General features: G+C 46.8%; 1 protein-coding gene across 1 annotated transcript in view; it reads right to left on the bottom strand.

Moving 5' to 3' along the window:
• Positions 1–826: 826 nt before the first annotated feature.
• Positions 827–19,705, bottom strand: part of LOC116824951 (uncharacterized) — a 40,293-nt gene continuing 21,414 nt past the window's right edge. The window contains exon 6 of the mRNA XM_075072054.1: positions 827–5,569. Coding sequence (XP_074928155.1) covers positions 4,435–5,569 — 1,135 coding nt within the window. The 3' untranslated portion in view covers positions 827–4,434. The remainder of the gene's footprint in view (positions 5,570–19,705) is intronic.

Below are 19,705 nucleotides of genomic sequence, written 5' to 3' on the forward strand. Positions count from 1 at the left end.
GAAGACACCACCAGCAGTCTAGCCAGTCTGCCAGGCAAGCATGGATGGGCCCAAGGAATGCGAAGGTACCTTGGGAAAGTGTGACCATGCATTTTTCCTTGTAATGTTTACATTTAAAGATGGTGCCTGGCCCATCCCCAAGATAACAAGCCACAGGTACCGACTTTTCGTTGTTTTAGTCATACAAGAAGTAAAAGTACAACAAGCAGAGGTAGAATTGACACATGCTTTTTATTCCCCTGCTAGGTTAAGGATAGGGGAAGGAGGGGCACTTTGTTTATGTACATAGGGATGTCCTTTGTAGCCTCCTGAGACATCTTGATTAAACTTTTATGGAGATACTCTGAAATCCTCTCCCAAAAGCTTCTAGGGAGGGCTGCCTTATTTCTTCCTCCATGGTAGAATACTTTGCCATGCCAGTCCTTGATGAGTTCAGCTGGCACCATTGCAGAAAACAGGCTAGTGGCATACAGGCCCACGCAACTTCAGGACATCAGTAGGAGCTATGCTTTCTGTTCCTTTGTTACCCTCAGGAGTGAGAGATCAGCTAAAACCACCACCACCTGTGGAACATCGTGTCAGTCTTCAGTGGCATTGCCTTGCACTTGTTCCCATGGAATAGGGACTGAAATGTTATTCCTCCTCCTCCTACCTCCTCACTCACCACTCGTGGGGCCATACACACTATGACTGGGGCTGCAGAATGGTGCAGTGCGGAGGCGCTCCACAGCTGATGTCAAACTTTCTTCTTGGGAATAAGGGATGGGAGTTTTGAGCCTTCTCTCTCTCTTTCCATTGTGACTGTAAATCCAGTGACATATCTGTGTTTAATCATCTGTTCTGCCGTTGCAGTCTTAAGGGGTCTCCTCTCTACCCCCCCAGAATGCGTGACACTGATGAGGAGAAAGCAGACGACTAGGGAGGGCATAGTCAGTAAGGTCCTGCAAAGCCAGTGCTGCAATGGCCTGTGAGCAAAGGGCCTGGAGGGCCAATATGACCAAGACTGGGGAGAAATAAAGAGAGGAGAGGAGAGAGAAGTCCCAACAGGACAAGGAGAGGGAGTTGCACCTGGACAACATAGATCTTCTCAAACAGCAGACCCAAATGCTGCAGACACCAGTTGACCTACAGGTCCAAAAATCCCAGACTCCCCACCCTTCGCAGTCCTTGGAGAACTCCATACTAGCAGCTCCCTACATCCTCAGTCTTCCGTGTAGCATCTCAGGCGACATCCTAACCCCGACCACTCCATGCTGGGGGACAGCAAGGAAAACCACAGCTTCAGGTACACTGACCTGTGCAAAGCATGGTTTGCCCATGTGTAGCCACAACAGCCTGCATTTGCCTGCTGAAATGAACAGAAATATTTGCTGCCTTTCCAATTTTAAAGTTCCGCTCTGTTAATTGATGTTAAAGCTTTGTTTACATTGCCTGCATTTTTTTGAACGTCCTTTTTCTGCACTGCTTTTTGCCACTTAATACATTCCTATGTTTAGAAAATAAAATTATCTTTATTAGTTCCCAATACATAGTGCAGAATGCATAGAGGTACTAGGAATTGTCTAGCAATACCCAATTGATGTGGGTCTCTCGTGTAGAAATTGTTTCCATTTAATTAAATAACTGAATATTAACCAGTCCTGATAAAGAATAACTCTATAATCCAGTGGTTGGTGTAGTCACCGGAAAGGTGAGAAACCCCTAAACAGATCTCTTCACCTCCCCAGACAGAGGGGAGAATCGACCAGGTTCTCTTACATACCAGGTGTGCAACCTAACCCCTGGGTGAAAGGTGATAGTTCTGCTCCCACTTTGTTGGGAGATAGGCATTCTCAGAGAACAGTTCCTGGATCAGGCAGGAGATGCAGAGGAGCACCTATCTTCCCTCAATTTGAGGATGGGCTTGGAGCTTCAGCATGAGATAAGCATCTGAGCAGCTAGAGCTAAGCAGCAGGGTGCCTGCTCTTAGGCATCAAAGGAACTTTTACAGCAGTAACCTAGGAGCCCAGGCATTTTTGTGCATTGCAGAGGAATCTAAAAGTCCCCTGATGTGGGCAGGACAAGTGAAGCAATTATGATGTTTAATACCAATACAGGACACTGTAGGAGATGGGGAGGCGGAGGGTTCCCTGCTGGGCTATGAGGGTCTTCCCTTCCCTGTAGACTTGGTGACTAGGTGGGCCTGACTTCAGGGCTACACAGGCATGTTGAAAATCCCCATTTTCTTCCCACCTCTGCCCAGCTTCATCCCAGGAATTGGTAACCCCTTGCCCTCCCCCACCACACCCTTGTTCACCTCTCATGTTACTTACACTCTTTGCATTTCAGTGATGGCTTCACCCCACAAGGATATTTCCTGTCTCTCTGTCCCGTGTAATGAGTTCCAAGTTCTCAGCATCAGCTGTACAAATGCTGCATTATCCCACAGCTGTATCTCCCACACCTGGCTCCATCCCATGTCACTGCAGGGATCATGCAGTCATCTCCTGCTCTGTTTCATTCTTTGCCTTTCGGATGGGGACTGACATTTGCCCATCAGTGTTTGTGCCAATGATTATTTATTATTCCCATGGTTCAAAAAACACTAAAATCTCATAGCAAAAGGTTGGAGCAAGGAAAAACACAGAATAAATGACTTTTCTCACCAATGGTAATTTGTCTTAAGACGACTATAATAAGTATCAGCGATAGCCTGTCAAAGAAAACTAATATCCACTTATGTGACCAAATGGAAAGACAGAGAAACCCACATTACAGGGGAAGGGTATGAAGTTCACATAAAATTTAACCCCAGAGCATGTTACATCTGATGACTCTAAATCAAAATTGCTTATGCCCAAATAAATCTGTTCGTCTTTAAGGTGCCACCGGACTCCTTGTTGTTTAAATCAAAATAGATTTTCACATCATGTTCCCTTGTGACCCTTTGGGAGGTGAAGGGGTAGTACTGAGAGAAGATAGCTCCCGTCTGAGCCATAGAAGTTAATGCTGCTGGGGGAAAAAGGGGATCACAATGCCACTGGGGGAAGAATGGAATCCCTTTGACTCACCCCATCACCTTCAAGTACCACAGATTCTGAAAAAAACACATTTATGTAGCCCTGCTCCTGCTCTGTGTTATATTGAAACATCTTGGAAATAGAAGGAAGGGTACAAAAAGTAATGTTCTTCAGTACAATTCAGATCAGTGTGAGAATAACTGGAAATGAGTCACTCTGTCCTGAAAGAGCATACTTAATCTTAAGAGTGACTCAATCACTCTGCTAACGAAGCAACAATATACAGAAGATGTTCAGCGATGGTCTAGGATAGGGAAAGTGCTGGAGATTTGGTCAGGATCAGAGCGAAACATGCTAGCTAACCCTCACCACTTTTCTTACTCTAGACAAACCTCTGGAGGCTAAAGCTGAGGTGGGCCTGGCCCACATGTCCCTTTGGAAATCATATAAGAATGGTCATAATGGATCAGACCAAAGGTCCATCTAGCCCAGTATCCTGTCTTCTGACAGTGGCCAATGCCAGGTGCCCCAGAGGGAATGAACAGAACAGGTGATCATCACGTGATCTATTCCCTGTCGCCCATTCCCAGCTTCTGGCAAACAGAGGCTAGGGACACCGTCCCTGCGCATCCTGGCTAATAGCCATTGATGGACCTATCCTCCATGAACTTATCTAGTTCTGTTTTGAACCCTGTTATAGCCTTGGCCTTCACAACATCCGCTGGCAAACAGTTCCATAGGCTTTGTGTGAAGAAATACTTCCTTTTGTATGTTTTAAACTTACTGCCTATTAATTTCATTTGGTGACCCTTAGTTCTTGTGTCCCTTCAGTGATGCTTTCTTAATACTGAGAGGACAGGGAAAAGGGCAGAGGGGCTGAAATATAGAAGTACCTTCCTAATCCCATCCCTTTCCACCCTTGTTATTCCATGATCCCCACACACTGGAAACCTCAACACTCTGCATCTGACTGCTTCTGGTTCCCATCTCCATCAGCTCCAAACATTAAATTTCTCCATTACCTGCCCAACACCCATCCCTCCTGGTCAGTTAATATCTGATCCTCTGAAAACCAAGCACCCTGGGGGATTTGGGGAGAGAAGGAGTTACTAGCCCTCAGGGACACCCCACTGCAGGGAACAACTCCAGTTAAGTGTGAGAGCCCAGCCCATGGGCTGGTGGAAGAAGAGAGATGGAAACAGGTCTCTAGAGTGAATACTGGGCCCAAGTTTTCTTCTGCTAATCTCCATGAAAGGGCAGGGAAGGGGAGAGGGAATTTCCAGAGGAGTTCTTTTCTCTTCCTTTGCCCAACAGGTAGAAGGCGGAAAGGCACATTACCTCAGCAGCCAGGCCTGCAGCAATGAGGCAAAGTGGATCAGGTATTCTGCTCTGCCTGGGGTGTTCCAGACAGACAGAACCAGAGTCACTCATCAGTTCAGGTTTGTCTGCTGCTGTATCCTAACCCCAGAGAGGGGCAGCCACATATTTGGGAACCAAACGTCACTAATGTCGGAGGGAAATCAAGAAATGGTTTATTTTTACTATGGCTATTGACTGGGGCATTTATAGGAGTCTCTGCTATGTGGATTCTCTGATGTTTAATAAGGTATGAGCTCTGAGTGAAGCTTTTCTCACAGTTGGTGCATTTATAGGGTCTCTCTTCTGTGTGCATTCTCTGATGTTTAATCAGGGATGAGCTAATATTAAAGCTTTTCCTACAGCTGGAGCATTTATAGGGTCTCTCTTCCATATGGATTCTTTGATGTGTGATAAGGGATGAACTAATATTGAAGCTTTTCCCACAGTCGGGGCATTTATATGGTTTCTCTCCCACGTGAATTTTCCGATGTGTACAAAGGGATGAAATCACATTGAAGCTTTTCCCACATTCAAGGCATTTATATGGTTTCTCGCCTGTGTGAATTCTCTGATGTCTAATGAGGGCTGATCTCACACGGAAGTTGTTCCCACAATCGGGGCATTTATAGGGTCTCTCTTCTGTGTGGAGTCTCTGATGTAGAAGAAGGGCTGAGATCTGGTTGAAGCTTTTCCCACAGTCAAGGCATTTAAAGGGTCTCTCCCCCGTGTGGATTCTCTCATGGTTGATAAGGCTTGATCTCTCCTTGAAGCTTTTCCCACAGCCAGGGCATCTATAGGGTCTCTCGCCCGTATGGATTCTCCGATGTGTTTTAAGTGACGAACTCACATTGAATCTTTTATCACAGTCTGGGCATTTATAAGGCTTTTCTCCTGTGTGCACTCTCTGATGTCTAATGAGGGCTGAGTTAACACTGAAACTTTTCCCGCAGTCAAGGCATTTATAGGGTTTCTCTCCTGTGTGGACTCTCTGATGTTCAATGAGGAGTGAGCTGCGAGTGAAGTTTTTCCCACAGTTGAGGCACTTACACAGTCTCTCTCCTGTGTGGGTTTTCTGATGTAAAGTAAGGGCTGAGCTATCGTTGAAGCTTTTCCCACAGTTAGGACAGTTATAGGGTCTCTCTCTTGTGTGGATTCTCTCATGTCTAATTAGGTCTGATCTCCGTTTGAAGTTTTTCCCGCAATTGGTGCATGTGGTTTTTCTCTCTCCCATGGAGATTCTCTGCTGGACTGTTGTTCTCTCAAGGTCCTTGCAACCTCCCCCATAATGAACAGATTTACCTACTTCCTGCACTGGGAGTTTATCCTGATGGTTCTCTGGCCTGTGCTCATTCTCACAAGCTGCATCCTGCTCAGGACTTGAGGACACATTCCCTTGAGATCTTCCCAGTAATGTCCAGTGTTGTTCCACTTGCTCAGGTCTTTCCTGCTGGGGATTCTCCTCCTCATACTTTCTCATCATCCCATCACCTGGTGAGATAGAAAGAGAATCTAGATGCGAGTCATTCCCTGTGCCAGGAGGGTGGGGAAAGGGAGGAAGGGAAACCTCAGAAAGGGGCAGAGCAAATGTGTTGGTGGATCTGTTGGGGAAGACACAAATGAAATTAACTGTCGGGAGATAAAAAAAAAAAAATCAGAATCTCCAAAAATTTTTTCCCAGAGAATAGAGAGGATGGAACCTCTACGTCCCATCTCAGGTGGCAAGGAGGTGCTGCCAGGTGACAGTGATGGTGGATGTGAAGACATCAGTGACATCTGCCAGGAGGATACAACACCTGCTCGGTACAATCCAGAAGTGGGGCAGGCAACAACACGTTTTTGGGACCCCAAGCTGTTTCTGTCATTCAAGAATCGTTTCTGAGTCAGTTTAAAGGACTCCTGCACAGGTACCTCTCAAGACCTCCCTCTCCTTGGAGCCCTGGAGATCTGGGACCCACAGCATTTCCCCTTGTTCCACCTTGGAAATCATGTCAGGTTTGGGAAGAAGAAATCCTGTTCCAGAAGAAAGTAAACAAGTGAGATGAGGGTGAATTATGAATGCAAATAATATTCCAGAGGTTAAAATTGGTTCCTTATTCCCAATTTCTTATTCAAAAGGCCAAGATTTAAAAAAGCAAACAAACAAAACCTTCATCAATGCAAGTTTAACTTTTAAAAAATGTCAACAAAATAAGTGGGATTGAATTTTCTAACAATTTATAGTAAACAAAACCCACTCTCACATGGTGTATCTGCCTCTTAATTTGAATAAATTATTGATAGGGCCCTGCAAAATTGGTAAATTTCACGTTTTCAAATGTTTAAATCTGAAATTTCATGGTGGTGTAACCGTGGGGGTCGTGACCCAAAAGAGGATTGTAGGGGGAATCACAAACCTGTTGTAGGGGGTTCACAGGACTGCCACCCTCAGCTGAACTCTGAAGGCAGAAACCGTGGCACTTCCTGCAACCGCAGGAGGTTCCCGGAGGTGGAGGTGGGTATGAGCTCCCCCTGAGAGCAGCTGTGCAGGGGATGAACAGGGTCCTAGCTCCTGTCCCTCCCCAGCCCAGCTGGAGCTAGGACCCCCTGGTTGGAGTGCTCCAAGCAGCAGGGAGAGATTGGATTTCACAGGGAAGGGCTTATTTCACAGCCTGTGTTACTCGTTTTTCACAATCGTGAAATTGGTAGGGCCCTAGTTATTGATATTTGAAGATGTGTATGTAGTCACAGGCCTTGTTAATGTGACTCTTGGATGGTTCTGAAGTAGCTGAGACATGCCACTGCCCAACGCAAAAGTTTATTCCTGTGGAATGTGCTGGCACATGTCATCCCCTGTTGTGATGATTTACCCTAATTGTGAGCTTAACGGTCAAAAGTGAGTGAAAGTTCATAAAAATGTCACAGTAACCTACAACAACAAACATGGACAGGAAAAGATGCAAAAGAGACAGGAAGACTGAATTAGTCCAAACAAAAAAGGCTACTGATATAACTCAAGGACTGTGTTAAAATCATGCCCAGCAAACAACAACTGTGTGAGACCAAAAATCAATGAACCAAAACCAGGGCATCAGAAATTAGGTCTAATGTAAATCTAGCCTTCATTTATAACGTTAATTCTAGCAATTTTTCCTGTGTGCTGCATTGTTTGGATGGTGAGAAAGCATTCAAGTGGCTGGAGGGGAATACATCAGACATATTTTGGTAAGTACTGGTTTTGGAAATGTTTTCTACAGGCATATTGGCCCTGTATACTCATCCTCGTGCGTCTGCCTTGGCTAAAAAGGTCATCAATCCCCAACTTTTAATTTGTCTAGGGGTAAGGGACAGAATTGTCCCTTATTCACCCTGTTTGCTCTGGCAATGGAGCCATTTGCCATAAATGTAAGAAACAGTCTCTTGGTAAAGAGCATCAAAATGTCTTCTGGATTAGAACACGAAAATAGCTTTCTATTCTGATAATATCTTGTTATACTTGCAGGATCCAGAAGCATCATTAAAAATGATAGAAAAGAATTGACTCTGGAATTTGGGCAGGCATTGGGCTTCAAAATACACTATGATAAATCTGAAATTTTAGGAATTAATATTCCTGAAAGAGACAAAACAAACTGCTGTCAGCGACATAAATTTAAATGGGTAAAGACATTTTTTAAATATTTAGGAATAAATATTGTAAAATCTTTTTTTTAAGGCAAATAACCCTCCACTGTGGGAAAAAACAACAACACAAGAGTTGGAGAAATTGAACAAATATTAAATTTCTTGGCTAGGTAGGGTAGACTCATAAAAGACGAATGTCCTCTCAAAGTTGTTATTTTTGTTTCAGTACATCCCTGTTGGTATGCCTGAAATGACATTAAAAAGATGGCAGGGTGCACTATTAAAATTCATATGGAATCATACAAGACAAAGGGGGAGTTCTAAAGTACTGAATAAACCTATACAATTGGGTGGACTAGCTTTCCCTAATTTGGCTTATTATTATTATGCATCACAATTGAAAGACGTGTGGATAAATGTAAAGTAACGCACACTGGAAAAAATAACCCCAACTATACATACAATATGATGGGGGCTAATTTAGCTATAATAAATCAGGAAAAAGATCTTAGAGTCATCGTGGATAGTTCTCTGAAGATGTCCACGCAGTGTGCAGTGGCGGTCATAAAAGCAAACAGGATGATAGGAATCATTAAAAAGGGGATAGAGAATAAGACAGAGAATATATTATTGCCCTTATATAAATCGATGGTATGCCCACATCTTGAATACTGCGTACAGATGTGGTTGCCTCATCTCAAAAAAGATATACTGGCATTAGAAAAGGTTCAGAGAAGGGCAACTAAAATGATTAGGGGTTTGGAGAGGGTCCCACATGAGGAGAGATTAAAAAGGCTAGGACTTTTCAGCTTGGAAAAGAGGAGACTAAGGGGGGATATGACAGAGGTATATAAAATCATGAGCGATGTGGAGAAAGTGAATAAGGAAAAGTTATTTACTTATTCCCATAATATAAGAACTAGAGGCCACCAAATGAAATTAATGAGTATCAGGTTTAAAACAAATAAAAGGAAGTTCTTCTTCACGCAGCGCACAGTCAACTTGTGGAACTCCTTGTCTGAAGAGGTTGTGAAGGCTAGAACTATAAGAGGGTTTAAAAAAGAACTGGATGAATTCATGGAGGATAAGTCCATTAATGGCTATTAGCCAGGATGGGGTAAGGAATGGTGTCCCTACCTCAGTTTGTCAGAGGGTGGAGCTGGATGGCAGGAGAGAGATCACTTGATCATTGCCTGTTGGGTTCACTCCCTCTGGGGCACCTGGCTTTGGCTGCTGTCAGTGGACCTTTGATCCACTGCATTAACGGCCGTTCTTATGATCAATTGCATTACCAACAGACTATCCAAACGCTAGGTAGAACTCGAACAAGACAAGAGCCCAAATATAGCTATTGATAGTAACTGTTCGATTACAAAGAAATGTAGGTCACCAAAAATAAAAAAAATTACCCATTCATCCAGGCCACTTAGCAGCTTTAGGCAACTTTTTAAAAATTCCTTTACCTGAGGCCCTCTCCCGTCGCTACTTTCATTACTAGTCACAAATTTATCACTAGGAAATATCAAAGTGACTACGCATTGTGAATAAGAGCTGAGACAACTTAGTTTGGACAGCTGTTCCTGGGTCCTGATTTGAAATCATACCAAGAGATAGCTAATAATAATTAAGAGCCCATATTTTCAGTATTTACAAATCAAACATTCTATTGTGAAATCTGGATATAAGATGTCTCTGTCTAGACCTCTGACCACATTTGAGGAGTTTATCCAGGAGGAACCTGGAACAAAAGGTTTAATTTCTAAGATATATACAATTTTGATTGAAAAAGATGTTGATAGGAAAACAACCAAGATGAAAAGATTGGAGAGGGGTATGGGCAAAAATATTGATATTGATTGAGTGGGAAAGGGGATATACATATACATCTTCAACTTCTATAGCTCACAAAGATGTTTTATAAATTACTGTATAGATGGCATTTGACTCAAGTTAAGATCAATCATATTTTTACTGCTAGGGATGCACTGTGGTGAGGAAAAGGGAACGTACTTGCACATATGGTGGTTGTGTCCAGGAACTAGACAGTTTGGGGAGGCAATTATTACATAGAATCATCTTATAACAAAATGACAGCTTCCCAGAGATCTCCTGACCTGTTTCCTTAAAGTCCATTAAAGGATGTACATTTTAAAAAGAATGACAAATTAATTTCTTTTTTTTATGGTTAGTAGCAAGGCTAAGTGTTGCTTATTACTAGAAAAATATGACTTCTCATCCTATGGAATTGTGGTATTGTAAAATATGGACTCTTCTTGTAATGGAACAGCTTTCACACCAAGTACGTACACAAGAGAAGTGCCAAAAAGAGGACAGGTGTTTAGAAATGTGGTCATCCTTTGTAGCGTACTCAGAGGAGGAGGGCTTGCCAGTTGACGAGTCAGAATCTTTAGCCAGGTTCTTTGAATATTAACATGATCCTGAATAAGTCATGTATGATATAGGAAGCTAACATTTTATTGTATATTTGCCTTAATAAAAAGTTTCAGAAAAGAAATGCTGTGTATTATCATTACAGTGGCACAGTCTCACCTGTACGAATTGGCTCAGTGGCTCCTATCCATTCTCTCCTCTCATTTCACTGAGCAGGAAAATCTCCAGGGACAGTTCAGAGATCCTCTCATCCCCTCTCGTGACAATTGCTCTGTCTAGCTCTTCCAGCTAGGAAAGCAGGAAGCTGCTCCTCCAGAAATCCACATAGCTTCTTCCATTCCCAGATGATTTTCTGCCTCTTGGCTTCTGTCTGTTTCTGCAGTTACAGGGAGAGGGTGGCAAGGTAACCAGGGGAATATCCTACATGTGCCTCCCAGCAGATGGGCGAGATATTGGCTAAAACCCAGGGTCCCTAGTGCTGTATGATGGGAAGTTCATTTAGAACAGGAAGGATGGAGGGCCCAGGGCAGGGACAAATGGCAACAGGACAAAAACCTCAACAACTTGCCCTGAGCCAAAAATCTCCATCCAGTCAGCCCACATTTTCTCTCCTCTTTTCATCTTCCCTAGACACTCCAGAGAAATCCCAGCCACTATAATATCTGAGCAGCCTCTGGGCAGGGTCCCTCTGGGCCAGTTCACAGACAAGGCCCATACACTGGCAAATGTTCCCCAAGAGCATCATGGTATCCTCCACATGCTTGACCCCACCCTCCTCCCTGGATTCCAGTGGGGATGGTTTCCTGGCTGAGGCCGGCAGGAGGGTCCTTGCGGTTGCCACATCACTCCAGGCGCTCTGATCCCAGGCAAACCTCGGTGCCAGGGTGGGGAGAACGACTCTGAGCACCCACCGGCCATTCTGCTCTTTGCCTCTCCTTGTCATCTTTGGCTTCTCTTTGCTCGTTTCTGGCACAGCACAGATGCTCTTGCAGCCCCTCCTGGAAGAATCAGGGAAGGGAAAGATTTTATATATATATTTACAAATGACTACAAACGCTCTCACAGCTTGCAGATTTCCTGTGTTGCAGTTGCCCATGCAGCATTCCTGGGATTCATACCCAGAGCAAGATGTGGCCCTTAGACTTTGTCTCCATTGCAGTCCAACCTTAGCAAGGCAGGTGTGAAAAGAGAAATGAATAAAAACAGAACTTACCTTGTTGCCAGAGGCCCAACCCCCAGCTGCAAATATTCCCCACACTATAGGGCAGTGGTTCTCAACCAGGGGTGCACATACCTCTGGGGATATGCAGAGGTCTTCCAGGAGGTACATCAACTTATCTAGATATTTGCCTAGTTTCACAACAGACTATATAATAAGCCCTAGTAAAGTCAGTACAAACTCAAATTTCATACAGTCAGTGACTCGTTTATATTGCTCTATGTACTATACACAGAAAAGTATGTACAATATTTAAATTCCAAATTGATTTATTTTTAAGTTACCTGGTCAAAAAGAGAAAAGAAGCAATTTTTCAGTAACCATGTGCTGTGTGACACTTTCATATTTTTAGGTCTGATTCTGTAAGCAAGTTGTTTTTAAGTGAGGTGACATTTGGGGGTACCCGAGACAAATCAGACTCCTGAAAAGGGTACAGTAGCCTGGAAAGGTTGAGAACCACTTCTATAGACGTACACAAAATATTAAAATTCAGACATTGCCCCCAGCTTCCCCAGCTCCAGTCACAACATACCCAGAGTGCCAGCTCTGAACCTGGACCCCCCAAACCCCAGCTCTGAACCACCCCCCCACAAAAACCCATTAGTTTCAGTCATGGATTAACTACATGAGGAGGGCGTTGTTATAGCAGATTGACCCTAGCGATTGTTAATTTATATTCATTCCACTTTAAAAAAAAATCTTTCCCTTCCATCAGAATCCCAGCTGTGCGATTAAGCATAGTGCATGTTGGGTACCGTAACCCTTACAATGCCATGTCTGTATCATAGCTAGAGAAACTGGTCCCCCCCAACACACTCCCAAAGACTAGGGGGCAGAAAATTTGGATCCAAATAAGGCGGCCAGATATCCCAATTTTATAGGGACGGTCCTGATACTTGAGGCTTTGTCTTATATAGGTTCCTATTGTACCCTCTCCCCCCCCCCCCCTTAATCACAAATTTTCACACTTGTTATCCGGTCACACTAGATCCAAATGGCATTTGTTACCAATACCAGGAGCAGAAACCAATCCAGCTATGGGAAAGGAAACATCCCCAGGAATGGGACATCCCCAGGTCTCCCAGCCAGAAGGAGAGGGTAGAGGGGGACGACAAGGACAGAGAGATTGGAAGGGGCAGCAGGAGCTATCGGGGGCGGGGAACAGGATGTTCCTGGCTCACAGCCCTGCCCAGCTCTATTCCTGCAGCACCCCGGGGCATATTGACTTTCCTGGGAAGACGGAGAGGAGCCGGGAGAGGAAAAGCCAGTTCCTGCCTCTGCCTAGTTCTCGTGCTCCTGGGGGGACACACTACCTTTCCTCCTTTGACTCCTGCTATCACAGGCTGCTCCCTTGCCCCAAGTGTTCTCCTGGTGCGTCCCCAGATGCTCTCCCTCTGGGCAGAGTGTGTGTGTGTGGGGCGGGGGCGGAATGTTGTAGGTCAAGCTGCTTGCTGCCTCTGTTGTGGGGCTGGGGTGATTTCAGTCAGTCCTCGCTGGGGACCCCCCACTAGTCACCCTGAGGCCCCTAATCCTGCATAGGGGCAAGCCCTTCTGCTGCTTCCTTACAGCTGCTAAACCAAGGCAGACCCATGAGGAGCAGCGATGGCGCAAAGTGCAGAACCACTTTCCTGCCCAGCTCCAGCCCTTTCCCTGGGTCTCTCTCCTCACCTGCAGGGTCCGGCTCAGGGGCTGGTGTCAGCAGAGCCTGGGCCTCCCTCAGGGGCTGGTTACAGCCACCACAGAAAGTCCCCCCTGGCTGGGCAGAGAGGGAGGTTAATGCAGGTCTCTCCCCAAACAGATCTCACTGGGGAGCAACAGTGGCTCAGCCTGGGCTCCTGGATGACCAGAAATGGAGCAGAATCCAGCAGCAGCATCTCAGTATCTGACCCAGGAAGTAAAGACCCCAGAAAACCTGCGTCTCTCCTCCCTGTATAATAACCAGAGCCCTCCAGTGGCAAAAGCAAATGCAATAGCCTCCTTCCTCTTCCCCACCTCCGAACGGACACAGATCTCATCTCATCTCCTCCAGATGTGGAGTCAGCCTCTGTCCTTCCTTGCCATGAATCTGGACTGACACCAGAATTTAACTGAGATCAGAATGTGACCTGGACGTGTGGCCCAGGAGGGATGAGGCCAAGACCTTTTTTAATGTTGCCCACCCCGGATATTCAGCATTCAGGCGTCAGTCCTCAAAATCACAAATTTGGCTTAAACCATAATCATTTGGAGGAGAGGCCAGGGGAGGGGGTGGCAATTTGCCTTCTAGTTTTTGAGACTTTGGAGGGAAGCTGCCCACCCGCAAAGCATGTTTGAGCATGTCAGGTTCAAAATTTCCCAGTGGTTGTTTGCAGGGGACATCCCTTAGCCCACAAGTCCCCAAACTGTGGGACATGCCCCTCGAGGGGGGCATGGAGGAATATTCAGGGGGATGCAGCAGGGCCTGAGCCAGCCCACACAGGGGGTGGGGCAGGAGCACCACCCAGTCCCACTCCGCCACCAGCTCTGTTCCGGCCCCAGCCCTGGCTCCCAGCCCAGCCTCAGCCCCCAACAGTGGCCCAGCTAAGGCTTCCGCTCCTCCTCGTCCCAACCTCACCCCCAGCCACGGCTCTGCTCACTGCCCCAGCTCTGCCCACAGCTGTGGCCTCAGCCTCTGTGTCCTTACCCCTGTCTGTGCCCCCCACCCCCAGACATGTCCCAGCTCCCTGGGGGGGGGGCAGGTTGCAGACAGGAGTAAGGGGGTGCAACTGTGAAAAGTTTGGGGACCACTGCCTTAGCTTCTATCCCCTGGGGTGGGGGAGCTGCCATGGTATCCCTCCCCACTTTCTTCACTTATCACTACCCTATCCCTCTACCTTTCCCAACTGGCTTCCTTCCATGCTTAGTCTCCTCTCCCCCCATTTCCCTTCACAGCATCCTACCCCTCATTTTCTGCCAATCTTCCCCTGCTCCACCCCCACACATTCATGTTGCTCCACCTTATCCTCCTGCATTGATTCCCTTTATCCAGTCAGTGTCCCTTCTGTATCCTCTACTTCCCCAGGCCTCTCTCAGCCTCTTCCTGCCTGACATCTTTATATGGCCCCTCAGTCTCCTGCAGCTCTTCAGTTTTCTTCCTGCTCTCCATCCTTACATACAGAAATGCAGCCACCTCTCCTTGGGGCAGCTTGGCTTCAGCTTTCATAAAAGGAATGGGAAATGAAGAGCACCTTGAATAGGGGGAAATTTACAAGTTAGTTTCCAGGCAATGTGAGATCGTGGGGTGCTCACAGCCATCAGAAATAAGAACATAAGAATGGCCATACTGGGTCAGACCTACAATCCAGCTAGCCCAGTATCCTGTCTTCTAACAGTGGCCAATGCCAGGTGCCCCAGAGGGAATGAACAGAACAGGTAATCATCAAGTGATCCATCCCCTGTTGCCCATTCCCAGCTTCTGGCAAACAGAGGTTAGGGACACCATCCCTGTGCATCTTGGCTAATAGTCATTGATGGACCTATCCTCCATGAATTTATCTAGTTCTTTTCTGTTATAGTCCTGGCCTTCATAACATCCACTAGCAAAGAGTTCCACAGGTTGACTTTTGTTTGTTTTAACCTTGCTGCCTATTCATTTCACTCTGTAATTTTTGCTCCATGCATCAGAAGAAGTGAGGCTTTTTACCCACAAAAGCTTATGCTCAAATAAATCTGTTAGTTTTTAAGGTGCCATCAGACTCCTTGTAGTTTTCAAATGGTTATTTATAGGAGTCTGTGGCCTTTTGTATTTCTCTGGGGTCTAGAGTGGAGGCCAAGCTGCACCTCACAATCTGTAATGTAGTTATCCTCACAACTCTTTCTCTCCTAAAAAACAAAAATTCTGCTTGCTTTCTCCATCAAATACGTATGGTTTCCCTGAAACCCCTCTGCCATCTCTCTGGTTTAGTTCCTGGAGCAGACAGTACTGCCAACCTCAAACTTTGAAAAATCACTAGTTGGGACAAAAATAATAATAAAATAAATAATAACAAATAATAAGATAGGCTTATAAACATGGGAGAGGGGTGTTTAATAATAAATTTGTTTTGCTTTCTGCCTTCTGACCCCTCAGGTCAAACCTGAGGGCTAGAAACATTTTTTTTCAGTGAAAGCTGAGATGTTCACCTAACCAATGGCTTTAAGAAAAAGCACCAATTACCTAAAGACTCCCAATAAAATCACAAGAGCTGGCAGCAACGAGAAGCAGATTCTGAGAGGAGCAAAGGAAATTGGCTCCCTTCCTGTTAAGGCAGCTCCAATCCCTCCCTCAGGTGCATTCACAGCCAGGGAGCAGATTCCCAGGGGCTGCAAGATCTGAGGCTCCCCGGGGATCCTTTGTACAGAGAGTCACTTTCCGGCCCGCCCCCGCCCCCATCACCTGCAGACTCCAGCTCCGGATGTCGGCAGAGCCTGGGGCTGCCCGTTGAGGGGCTAGTTCCAGCCACTGGAGAAAGTCTTCATCTCTGCTAGGCACAGAGGGGGCTGTAAGGCAGGTCTCTCCCGGGCCCAGACCCCACGTGGGAGCAGCTGCTGCTCAGCCCCGGCTTCCAAGAGCCCTGATTGCTGAGCACTCAAATCCAGGGGCAGCAGCTGCTGCACAAGATCTGACTCCGCTTTTCCCATCGCCCACTTCCTTCCTCCCAGCACCACCAGCCGTCAGCTGATCCAGCCCCTTCCCGTGCCCCTCAACACCAACCCCGCCTGCAACAACACTCTCTGTGGGACCCGGGACTTTCCGAGCTGGAGCTCGCCTGTGGCTAGAAGAACCCAGGCGTCCGGACTCCCAGCTCCTCCACTTCGCCCCCGCGCCCCAGTCCTGCTCTCTCACCGCCCACCCCGACCCTGCTGGGTGTAACCCCCTCACACCCAGGGATCTGCATTTCTTTACTTCCATCCAAGCCGAGGAGGGCTTTTTCCCTCCCCATCCAGAGTCGCATTCACCGACTGTCACAAACACCCTAGAAGGGGCCCTGGTACATTCACGGAGAAGCTTCTCTGTGTTCCCCCCAACGCAGGGAGCCTCATCCTGGTTGCAGAGGAGCCATGGGGGCGCTTACAAACTGCCCCCCTTCTGACCCAATTTGTTACTTCTTGCTTTTGCTGCCCCCTGTCAAAATTCGCTGCCACTGTCTGTTGTCCCATCGTGTAGTGCAGCGGAAGCAAATCGAGACAGATAGTCATGTCGAAATTTGCTACTCTACCATCTCATCTCCTGCTCCCGGAGTAGCAAATTGTGCCAGATGGCGATCATACGTGTAATAATTTGCTATCTCTGCCATTCCCGCCTTCTGGGCAAGGGGTAGCAAATCCCGAAGGGCGGTCACTCCTGGCACATTTTGCTACCAATGTGAACTCCCTCTTTTTAATTTGGACACAAAGAAAGAAAGGTTGAGGTTTTTTTGGAAAAGCAGTCTACAGCATGAAACCTCAGGGCTGTGGTATGTAAAGCCCTTAGGGAAGGCATAGTTATTTCTTCATTGGTCTCTTTCAATTGTAGATTAGGCCATACAGTTTCTATGGCAAACACACATTTAATGCACACAGAACTCCAAAAACGGTGCAAAGCATTGTAAACAGTATTTGAAATACTTACAATTCTCCTTTGAAAGACAAGCTGTCCAGGCAGAAACTCCACCACTGTTCCTTGTGCAGTCTTCCCCACATTGTCTCTGTTACAAGTGAACAAATTTTCAACACAGAATTTGTGGTTCTGTACAAAACAAAACAATTACCTTACTTAGCAGTGAGGAAAAGACTAAGGGCTAGATTCACCAAGGGATTTAGAAGTTGTGATGCTGAGTGTTGCAATACCAAATTTTTTGATGGCTAGAAAGTCACAGGAACAGTGATGATGTTGTGGGCAGATAGACTGCTGAGGCGAACAACAGTGGTAGTGGTCCGTTGCCCGGAGTGCTTCAGCTCCAATAAGCACACCGAGTGGGAGAAATCAGCAAGGTTTATTTGAGATCTCAAAGTGGTGCTGAGAGACTTGACATGCCTCAAATCCAGCACACCTAAAACAAGCAGTCTGTTCCTTTATATCCATGAGAACTTTTCTCACTGACTAGCAAGCCCCCGTTTCCCCTCCCTCTTCTGTCCGGCTACAGCATTATTTTCTCACACACTTCTTTGTCTTTCTTCCCCCTCCTCCCCCCTTGTAGAATTACATTGAACAGTTGATTAAAGCTGGCGTGAATTACGACCTTGTCTTTGTAAACCATTATCTCCCCTCCCTTGACCAAAAAGTATGCAGGCCTTCATTATTTCTGCTCCATACCAGTCTGAGCAGCCTTACAACAGATAAGGCTGCAGACACCTGGCCTTTTGTTTATTTATTGGCCTGCTAAGTCAATTAGAGTTTAACATGGACGGACTGTTGCTCATGAGAGGCCTAAGGGAAAACTCCATATTCTTATAGCCTTTACCTTTTAAAATTACTTAGAATAATGCTTAGTGACACTTAGTGGCCTCAACAGTGAGACCCATAAAGCCTGATTCAAATGCCTAAGACAGAGGTGGGCAAAATTTTGGGCCGAGGCCCACATCTAGGTGGGGAAATTGTATGCAGAGCCGGGGCAGGGGGCTGGGGTGCGGGAGGGAGTGCAGGGTTTGGGAGGGAGTGCAGTGTGCAGGTAGGGGCTCAGGGCAAGGGATTTTGGCAGAGGAGGGGTGCAGGGTGTATAAGGGGGCTGAGGACAGGGGGTTGGGGTGCAGGAGCGGTGCAGAGTGCAGAAAGGGGCTCAGGGCAGGGGTTGGGGTGCAGGAGGAATGCGGGCTGCTGCAGGGGGCTCCAGGTAGCACCTTGGGGTGTACAGGAGTGCAGGGTGCCGCAGGGGGCTCGGGGCAGGGAGTTGGGGTGCAGGAGGGGTGCGCAGTGCAGCAGGGGGCTTAGGGCAGGGAGTTGGGGGGCAGGGTGCAGGAGGGGTTCAGGCTTTGGGGTGGCAGCAGCATACACTGGGGCCAGGGCAGGCTTCCTGCATGCTTGCCTTGTCCCCGGCCCCGCACCGCTCCAGGAAAAGCTGCAGCCCCTGGGAGGGCAGGGCAGAGGAATCCATGTGCGCTGCTCTTGCTGGGCCTCCAGGTACCTCCCCCGAAGCTCCCATCGGCTGTGATTCCCTGTTCCCGGCCAATTGGAGCTGCAGGAGGCGGTGCCTGAAGGCAAGGGCCCGTGGGTCACAGGGACGTGGTGCCGGCCGCTTCTGAGAGCAGCACAGGGCCCGCAGCTCCGCAGGGGGCAATCCCACAGGCCGGATCCAAAGCCGGATTTGGCCTGCGGGCCATAGTTTGCCCACCCCTGGGCTAGGACCTAGTCTATACTATAAATGAGGAGAGAGAGGATCCTTAGAATTCAGAGCACAAAAGCCAATGAGCTAAGCGAGGAGAAGCCTATGCTTGCCAATGGGAAATGCTGATGAGAAGGGTCTGTGCTAAGCACATGGGCAACCCTGTCATTGCGGGAGGCACTATTGTTCAGGGCATGACAAATGCAGGCCAAACCTTCCTCTGGTATTTGCAAAACCACAGAAAGAACCAGTGCAATATTGCCTTCCCTTACCTCTGCCTTAGTTCCAGAGACCACTGTGATGAAAGCTTTTTTCTGGTTTTTTTTACCCAAGTTTTTTTGTCTACACACAAAATATTTTTTTTCTTAAGTATGTGGCATTTCATTCCACATTAAGCATAAGAACATAAGAATGGCCCTACTGAGTCGGACAAATAGTCCATCTAGCCCAGTGTCTTGTCTTCCCACAGTGGCCAATGCCAGGTGCCCCGGAGGGAATGAACAGAATGGATAATCATCAAGTGATCCATCCCCTGTTGCCCATTCCCAGCTTCTGGCAAACAGAAGCTAGGGACATCATCCCTGCCCATCCTGGCTAATAGCCATTGATGGACCTATCCTCCATGAACTTATCTAGTTCCTTTTTGAATCCTGTTATAGTCTTGGCCTTCACAACATCCTCTGGCAAAGCATTCCACAGACCGACTGCATTGTGTGAAGAAATACTTCCTTTGTTTGTTTTAAACCTGATTCCTATTAATTTCATTGGATGACCCCTAGGTCCTGTGTTATGAGAAGTAAATAACACTTCCTTATTTACTTTCTCCACACCAGTCATGA

This window comes from Chelonoidis abingdonii, chromosome 13 (genome assembly GCF_003597395.2).
Source record: "Chelonoidis abingdonii isolate Lonesome George chromosome 13, CheloAbing_2.0, whole genome shotgun sequence".
Classification (NCBI taxonomy): domain Eukaryota; kingdom Metazoa; phylum Chordata; order Testudines; family Testudinidae; genus Chelonoidis; species Chelonoidis abingdonii.